The sequence below is a fragment of the Arabidopsis lyrata genome (genome assembly GCF_000004255.2).
Source record: "Arabidopsis lyrata subsp. lyrata unplaced genomic scaffold ARALYscaffold_9, whole genome shotgun sequence".
NCBI classification, from domain to species: Eukaryota; Viridiplantae; Streptophyta; class Magnoliopsida; order Brassicales; family Brassicaceae; genus Arabidopsis; species Arabidopsis lyrata.
In genome coordinates this window covers 589,823-599,083 of record NW_003302547.1, presented here as the reverse complement: position 1 = coordinate 599,083, position 9,261 = coordinate 589,823, and the positions used below count along the sequence as shown (strand labels likewise).

The 9,261-nt window shown below is 34.1% G+C and overlaps 2 protein-coding genes and 1 pseudogene across 2 annotated transcripts; all 3 read left to right on the top strand.

Moving 5' to 3' along the window:
* The first annotated feature begins 3,546 nt into the window (after positions 1-3,546).
* On the top strand, positions 3,547-4,913 carry LOC9299331 (annotated as a pseudogene).
* Positions 4,914-6,878: 1,965 nt separating this feature from the next.
* On the top strand, positions 6,879-7,699 carry LOC110227297 (F-box protein SKIP19-like). Its single transcript, XM_021021143.1, has one exon. It carries the CDS (start codon positions 7,038-7,040, stop codon positions 7,455-7,457), a length of 420 nt encoding a protein of 139 aa, XP_020876802.1. The 5' UTR covers positions 6,879-7,037; the 3' UTR covers positions 7,458-7,699.
* A 318-nt stretch (positions 7,700-8,017) lies between these two features.
* LOC9299330 (putative F-box/LRR-repeat protein 23) lies at positions 8,018-8,770 on the top strand. Its single transcript, XM_021021136.1, has one exon. The coding sequence runs from the start codon at positions 8,145-8,147 to the stop codon at positions 8,667-8,669; it is 525 nt and encodes a 174-aa protein (XP_020876795.1). The 5' UTR covers positions 8,018-8,144; the 3' UTR covers positions 8,670-8,770.
* Positions 8,771-9,261: the final 491 nt, after the last annotated feature.

Here is a 9,261-nt window from a genome sequence, read left to right as displayed (position 1 = left end):
GTTCCGACAAATTTTTAAATTTCGTCAGAAAATTCGTCGGAATTAGTTACATTAATTTCTCTGACGCCCGGGAAAAGTAAACGGCAATAAATTTAATGCCCAATCTCCGACGGAATTTCCGACGACCATATTTGTCGGAAATTGGACATTAAATCTCGCGAATCTCGTAAATGTAGAGGGAAAGTTAATTGGTTTGAAATTCCCGCTGCATTGTTTCCGACGAATTTCCGACAAATATGGTCGTCGGAAATTGTTATATATATACGACTCACAGATTTTTACCTCTTACACACTTCTCACTCTATAAAAACTATAAAATCTCTCTACAAGTTTCTTATCTCTCTGTGATAAACAAACGTTAATGTAAGATGTTTAGTTTTATTTTCTTCATAATTTTGTTTATAAAATTCAAAAGACTAATTATAAATTTTTTATTTGATTAAGGAGATGGATAATGGATCGTGGAGTGGATATATGGCGTATTGTAATGAACGTGGGTTTGCTCCGGATTTGAATCTTGGGCAAAATTTTGGTTCCGAAACCCAACCACCGGATGATTTTCCCATGGAGGACACGGAAGTTCCGGAGACGGAACCATTGGCGATGCCTACACGGAATGATGATGCAAATCCACTCGATTCTATGACGCTAGACCAATTACTCCGTGCTCCGGGTTGAGATAAATTGAAAAAGATCGACCCAAGCCGTATGAACGGAACAACTTGGTAAGAAATTGTATTATTTAATTTATAGTTTTACGTAGATAATCTCAATTAAATAATTTGGTAATTATAGGTATAGATTCGATAAAGGATTCACAAAGATTATCAAGAAAATCATGGAGAGCGATTTCCCCGATCCCGCTCCGAATATTACGTCGGTCTCCGGAGACACAAAGAAACGTTGGTTTAAGGCATTTGCGGTTAGTTTATTTAAATAAAATTTATGCTTTATTTACTTTGTTTATAATTTTAGCTAAAAAAATTAAATTTTAAAATTTTACAACACTAAAAATATATATATTTTAAATTTTTTAACATTGTAGCAAAAATTTTATTGGGATTATGGTCTTACGGCCGAAGTACAAGAAAAATTTGAGGAGATATGTGGGAGTCGTTTATTGGATTATGTTTATGGATGGAAAAAGAAATGGCTTAACGGGAAAGAAAAGCCAAAATGGATGCGAGAAAACGTTTGGCAAGGGCTTATTGCATATTGGTTACAAGAGCAAAATAAATCCTGTAGTGAAACTAATTCTCAAAATCGCAAGAGTGAACGCGGAGGCTATGGCATGGCTAAACATACTTGTGGATCAATGCCATATGTCCGGAAAAAGGAAAAAATGGTAAATAAAAATTTAAATTTTTTACATTTCAATTTGCATTATAATAAATTTTATTGTAAATTTTTAACTAATAAATATTTTAAATGCAAGCGTAATCCCGAAACCGGTGAGTATCCCGATATGGTGACATTCATGGAGGAGACTCACAAACGGAAATCGGACGGGACATTTGTTGATAAAAAAGCTGAGGCAATAGCTCGTCGATGTCGGGAGATGGAGAAAGAGAAACTCACACAATTGAGTCAACATTCGGACTCGCCTGATGATTATCAACTCACCCAAGCAGAAAAAAACGATATTTTCCGATCGGTAAGTAATAGTAATTAAAATATTATAATTTAGATAATATGTTTTATTTCCTAACAACATTTTCATTATAATAGCAAGTTGAAGTTAAAAAAGGACGTAGATTTGGATTCGGTTCCGGAATGGATCCATTCCGTTTGACGAAGACATGGGCGGAAGTTCGTCATATTCACATGCACACGTGAATTGTCAAGAAAACGCAGCCGAAATAATAGAGTTGAAGAGTCAATTAAAAGATTGTAAGTTTTGGATGGATATGATGGCCCGTCTTCATCCCGACCTCGTTCCGCCTTCTCGCCAAGATCAACCCGGAAATGAAAATGAAACAAATAACGTTGACAATCTATTTGATAATATATAATATTCGCGTTTGTAATAATTTTTAGTTGTTTAAGAACTTATTAATGTTTAATTATGTTTTTTATATTATGTGGTGAATTTTATTTTTTTTAATTATGTTTTTATATAATATTTGTGTTTGTTTTATTGAATTATTACAATTAAATTAAATTAATATTATTTAATTTAATTAATTATATTAATTAACAATAAAATATAAAAAATATAAATATATATATATTTTTAATAAAATATAATATTTCGTCGGAAATTCATCGGAAAATAATAAAAAAATACGATTTGTCGGAAATTCGTCGGAAACTATTAAATATATTATTATATTATATTTTGACGAACTTCCGACGATTTGTGGTCGGAAAATCGTCGGAATCGTACTCGATCTTGCGGCGTCGTTTGTAGGAATCTCCTCGGAATGGCGTCGGAATATGCCGTCGGGATATCGTCGGCAATTTTCCGTCGCTATTCTGACGGACATTTCCGACACCTTTCCGACGGGCTTTCGACGAATATTTCCGACGATTTTCCAACAAATATTTCCGACGAATTTTCAAAAGAAAATAGGATCATTGTTGCTTCAAAAGAAAATTTTACGTTTTTAAAAATAGTCAAGAAAATGTAATACCCAATGAAAGATCATGCAAACAGCCCACATGGTTTGAGAAAATTCTAAACAAGTTATCACACATTACACATATACTATTAACTCTATATATATATTTGTTAACATAGAAATAACTTGAATGAATTAGAATCAAGAATGAAAAGAAAAACAGTAGATTTACACTATTCATATTCAAATTTAATATAAGTAATATTAGCATATATAATAAAGTTTAGAACTACGAGGACGAAGTCATAAATTAGAGACGTAAGCCAAAAGGTCTAAGACAACTACTTTGACATTTTTATTCATTTCCTCACTTCAACATTTTGTACTATCAAAAATATATAGCTTCCTCTTCCGTGCCTTCGTTGATGAAAGAGGAAGAGACGAGAAATGGGGCGGAGCTTCCGTCGGAGTTGACATCTTCAATAATGAATCGGCTTGACGTGATATATTGATACTGTAAAACGCTCAAAAAGTGTGCATATCATGGCGTCGCGTCAGCAAAGACCCTTCCATGTGGCAAAAGATTGACATGTACAACCCCATAGAATTTGGAATCCCGAAGTATGACCTCGAGATCATGTGTCGTCACGCAGTTGATCGTAGCCAAGGTGGTTTAGGCCGTGTTCTTTTCTTAGTCCCTGAACTAGCGATAGCGACAAAAACAAAATAAAAGACCCAAATACTTTACTTAGAGAATAGGCCCATGTAGAGAAAACCAGCGGCAGCTTTAGTTTAATAAAGACAAAAACGATCGGAGATGGAGTCGCTGGAAAAACCAGCGTTCACCGGCGACACCAAATTTTCCAAAATTACTGCCGTCGCCTTTTTTAATATGTCGCTGGGTTAGTTTTAGCGACACTTACTAACAAAAATTCAGTGTTTTTTCCGGTATCGCTAACTTCGGTCCTGCGATAGAGAAAAGAACATGGCCTTAGTTGAGATCAATATTTCGAATTTTGGTACTGATTATCTTCTCAATTACGTCGCTGCTAGGTTTTGTCTCTTTATCTCTCTCTCTCTCCATGTGACTCAAGAGCAGGAAAATTATTGTTAGCTTATGATTGTTTTTGAAGTATTTTGTGTCAAACTCTTGTTGTTAATTGTGAACCAGAACATTACACCAAGAAATCTGAAATGCTCGTTTTCTCTTATTGAAAAACAGAGAATGCTTTGTCTCTTAAATAAACAAAAGCACTAAACAACTAGATCCAAAAAAACTGCAACAACTTGTACTTGTTTCCTACATCTCAAGAACACAAGACTTATTCAAATTGACTAAATCAACAACTAGCAACTACTAATTCAAACCAACAGACTTATTGCTTCACTTGTTATCTAGATTTGTTTTGTCTCTTTCCTTTTATTGGTTCTGTGATGAATGCACTTTTCTGGACATTGAGTCACTTCGAAGAGGGTTGAATTGAATGTGTTTAGTTTTCAGGTTTGAGACTGTTATTGTTTAGCTGTTAGTCCATTTTGGACTAGAAAACATTTACATGTTTTTAGGATTGTTATGATTCTGAAGTTTAAATGTTTAGCTTCAGGTTTTATTATTGTGCTATATATATAAATCATTTGCATCTTTATCTTAGGTTATGTTTTAAACTTTTACACACGATTACTTGCTGATCAAGTAGTCTAAGAAGCATTAGACTTGCAATGTGCATTCAAATAACAAATGATGGCGTTGCGAAAGCAGTTGTGAAACTACCATTGCTTGAAGACCTAGATGTTTCATACTGCGGATTTTCTGGAGAGTCTCTGAGAGTTGTAGGCCCGTCTTGTCCAAATCTGAAAACATTGAAGCTAAACCGCAGCCCTGCAATCGGCTTTTTTTATTGTGAGCCTAATAATATCGCCATAGCAATTGCAGAAAGTATGCCTGAGCTACACAATCTACAGCTTTTTGGGAATGGACTAAACAACACGGGCTTGAACGCCATTCTTGACGGATGTCCCCACCTGGAACACCTTCATTTACGCAGATGTTTCAACATCAAGCTTGTCGGGGTACTCAAGAAGTGATTTTCTGAGAGGATTAGAGTTTTAAGACGCCCCCATGACTTAACTGCTGATTTCCCATTTGAAGACACCAGTTATCCCCCCAATTGTTCAGATTATGATGACTTCAACGAGCCATATGGTTGCTACGACAGTGATGTTGAACATATATGCATGAGTTCTCTTGTCCATGTTCAAGTTACTATTATTTGGACTAGATGTTGACTCTTTGTGAATAAACAATGCAGAGACAGGTTGTTTTGCCGGTCTTGTTAAGTTTAATCGCGTCGCGTGTGGATGTGACTTAAGAACTCCTTTTTTTTTTTTTTTTTCTTTCTTGAGTTTCCAAAAAATGGGCTCTGCGCTCTGGTTACATTTTGTGTTGGGTTCAGATAAAAGTTAATAAGTTAGGCCTAAGGAATGTTCTCTTATGTTCCAGGCCGTTGAGGAAATAGTTGTGGGTATCATATAAATTTTAATGGGAAAAAAAAATAGTTAATTGTGGACGTCACGAAGCCCAGCAAAAATTTGATAATGTGAGTTAAAAACTTACATACAAATTGTTGGCTAATTATTAGTGGTCTTTACTTCAATAAAGTAGTAGTTTAGAACCATAGACGATGCACCGTAGAACTAGGATTATCAACAACAAAAAAAACGTAGAACTAGGATATTGCAGCGTGAAATTTAGTTGTTTGTTATTTGTTATTTGTATTTTGATAATTTTCTTTATTTCGATGGTCATTAATTATATCAGTTTTTTCCAGCATTTTAATTCTTTTTAAAAATTTATAGTGTTTTCCAAGCTTTAATTTTATGTAGAATCAGCTATTTTCATAATTATGAATGTCAGATATCGTAGAGGCAACGGATAAATCATTTTATGGTATCAATGATCGAAAACAATAAACTAAAAATTTCAATATTAACCCTGGCTCTCTCGCTCTCGTATCTATACGATGCTCTTTTTCTTAAGTTAAGGGAAATCACTACAATATTAACCCTGGCTTGTGGCTTCAATTTGTAATCATTATACGTTTTCTCCTACTTACTCAAAAGGTAATAATACTCTGTTTTTTTTATCACATTTAAAATCAAGAATCATATTTCTTTCTTTCTAAATTATTGTTTAAATGTTATTCGTAGATGTAAGAGAGAATGTAATCATCATGGACTATGTGTCTACAATGGACCGTGTTATACCTAACTGCATATATTGTAAGGGCATATTTATCGGGACAACTGATGTAGTGATCTTAGGTATTAAAAAATTGAAAATATTCAAACAGTAGAAGAGCAAGCTGAATTGTGGTCTTCATCAAGATCTGTTCTAATACTAGTTCTAGGGTCATTTGTTGGTTAATGATTAATTTTTGTTGGAAAAAAAAAAAAAGAATATTATTTTAATAATTTTTATATTCTAAGATCTATCCTATAAGTTATTCTGTTGCATATGGTCTAAGAATGAGAGTGGACTAACGTAACTGACTTCCCACTGGAGACCATTGGCTTCTGCCAAACCAGTCCTAGAGGTAATGGCAACATTAATTTGTTGTTGTGCGAAAGATTTCCGGCAAACTGAAAACAAGATGTAATTTAATTTGAATTACTTCTAAACAACTAAATAATGGTATTAGCTATTAAGGAAAATCGATCAAGATTTTGAATTAAAAAATCATATATTTGTAGACAGTATATGGAACTATCGATACATAAACTTAATTTGCAAAATTAATTAATATTTATAATCTTCCAACCACCTAAACCTAAAAGTAATTATTTTTCATATTTGATTAGTGAACATGTAGATGAACGCATGTAGTATTATAACTTGCAATACATATTAGTTCAGCTAACGCCAGACGCCTAAGCTAGCTGCATCCGAAAATCAAGCAACACTTGGGTGGTTGTAATTCGCGATATGTCCGAAGTAACCTTGTTTGAGGGTTCAGCCATATTGTTGTTTATTCGAGCATTGATCCTAATGAGGCCTCTCCATTTATTGTATACGTATTAAATTTTATTGTTAATATTGGTCCCTCTTTCTTTGAATAATTGGTAATATCTGTCAATTTGTTATTGTTGTTTCTAAGAAATATTATGTGTAGATTTAGGTCAAACGTTTTTCTTGCATTTTTAAAATCTAGGCATTTTTTTTTCTTATGTTAAAGAAAAAGAAATCTAGGCGTTGAAATAAACTATGTTCCATCTTCCATTTAGAATTTTTTTCTGTCCATTAATCTTCCGTTTATTAACGTGTGTGTATATATATATATTTTAAGATAGTATATATATATCCTTAACATCATTTTATAATTACATTAAACTTGAAGGACAAAAGTATAAATTGGAGATAGAAGCCGAAAGGTCCAAAGACTACTACTACTTCACTTCGGCATATCTCTTTTCTCAAAAATGGCTTCCTCTTCAACATTATCAAAAAATCAAAAAATGGCTTCCTCTTCTGTGCCTTCACTGATGAAAGACGAAGAGCCGAGAAACTGGGCGGAGCTTCCATCGGAGTTGACGTTTTCGATACTGAATCGGCTTGGTGCGATTGATATTCTTGAAAATGCTCAGAAAGTGTGCACATCGTGGCGTCGCGTCAGTTTAGACCCCTTGATGTGGCGAAAGATTGACATGCACTACCTCGGAGACATGGGAAGCATGATATATGACTTCGAGAGCATGTGTCGTCACGCAGTTGATCGTAGTCAAGGTGGTTTGGTTGAGATCGATATTTGGCACTTCGGTACTGATGATCTCCTCAATTACATCGCTGATAGGTTCTGTCTCTTCATCTCTCTCTTTCTCTGTGACTCAAAAGCACGTTAAAATATTTAATATTGTTAGCTTATGATTGTTTGTGAAGGATTTTGTGACACTCTTGTTATGTAGATTTGTCTTGTTTCTTTCCTTATATTGATTCTCCGATGAATGCACTTTGGAGTTTGGACATTGAGTTACTTGTGAACATGTACGCAATGCAAGTTAGAAATAAATTTTGTTGATGAAGCGTACTCTATAAGATTGAATTGAATGTGCATGTTTTGAGACTGTTATTGTTTAGCTTTTATTTCATTGAATGTGCATGTTTTGAGACTGTTATTGTTTAGCTTTTATTTCATTCTGGACTAGAAAAATGTACATGTATTTAGGATTGTTGTGCTTCTGAACAACAGAACCCGACTTGAGCACATTGATCCGACTTGAGCACATTGACATGAAACAATATAATGAAGCTCTCACCTTTATTTATAAAAAAATTCTATTGTGATGGGGCTCACTTTAGAAAAAAAAAAAATTATTATAGAAAAAAGCCACTAGTATTATTATTTTGAGAAAACTATCATATGGCCCAAGAATTAGTTGGTCCAGCTTCTGAACTCTAGATGTTTGGCTTTAGGTTTTTTCCGGGTGCTATAAAAATAGATCTTTTACATCTTTATCTTAAATTCTGTCTGTAACTTTTACACATGACTTGCTTGCAGGTCAAGTAATCTGAGAAGCCTTAGACTTGCAATGTGCAATCAAATAACAGATGAGGGAGTCACGGAAGCAGTTGTGAAACTACCATTGCTTGAAGACCTTGATGTTTCATTCTGCGCATTTTTAGGAGAGTCTCTGAGAGTTGTAGGCCAGTCTTGTCCTAATCTGAAGACATTGAAGCTAAACCGCAGCCCTGGAATTGATTGTTTTTTGTTTAGACCTAATATTAATGCCATAGTAATTGCAGAAAGCATGCCCAATCTACGCCACATCCAGCTTTTTGGGAACGAAATAAACAACACAGGCTTGAACGCCATTCTTGACGGTTGTCCGCACGTGGAACATCTTGATTTACGCAAGTGTTTCAACATCAACCTTGTGGAGGATATCGAGAAGCGATGTTCAGAGAGGATCAGAGTTTTGCGACGCCCCTATGACTCAACTGCTGATTTTCTATTTGATAACATCTGGTTTCTCGAATGTTATTCTGATTCTGATTCTGATGACGCCGACAGGGATGACGACTATGATGACGACAGTTCAAGTTCAATGGCGTGAGGTTCATGTCTTCTATTCTCTGTGTTCTTAGTTTTTTGTGTCCTTATTTCTTTTGAATTTTAAGAAGTTTTGAACGTGTGATTCTAAAAGCACAAACATTACAATGAGTTTTAAAAAAAAAACAAACAAAATGGATACCTTAATTATCGAATTTTAAATATATTTATTTTAGTAGGCAGCAGTGCCGGCTTAAGAGGGAGGGCAATGGGGCGTGGGCCCAAGGGTCCATAAATTTTGAGCAAAATTTTTTACTAAATTAGAGGGTCTATGTTTTGAAAAATGTTAAGTTTAGGGGTCCAAAAAATATTATTTATCCTTAATAACCTAGAAAATTTGTATTTATTAACTTTAGTTATTTTATTTGTCCAAGGGCCCACGAATAACTTGAGCCGGCCCTGTAGGCACAGTAAAATGATAAATGGCTCTTCTTACATTTTAGTTATCAAAAAAAAAAAAAGTGTGATACATGTATAATTTTAGGGAATATGCATAAAAAGACAATAAATCTTCATTTGCAATTATGCTTATATCTATATATGCATTTTATATATTACATGTTATTTTCCAAAATTACACAAAACATTCAGATGAT

Excerpts from the sequence above, each read along its gene's own strand:
- LOC110227297 (XM_021021143.1), top strand. The coding sequence starts at position 7,038 with ATGGCTTCCTCTTCAACATTATCAAAAAATCAAAAAATGGCTTCCTCT.
- LOC9299330 (XM_021021136.1), top strand. The coding sequence starts at position 8,145 with ATGTGCAATCAAATAACAGATGAGGGAGTCACGGAAGCAGTTGTGAAA.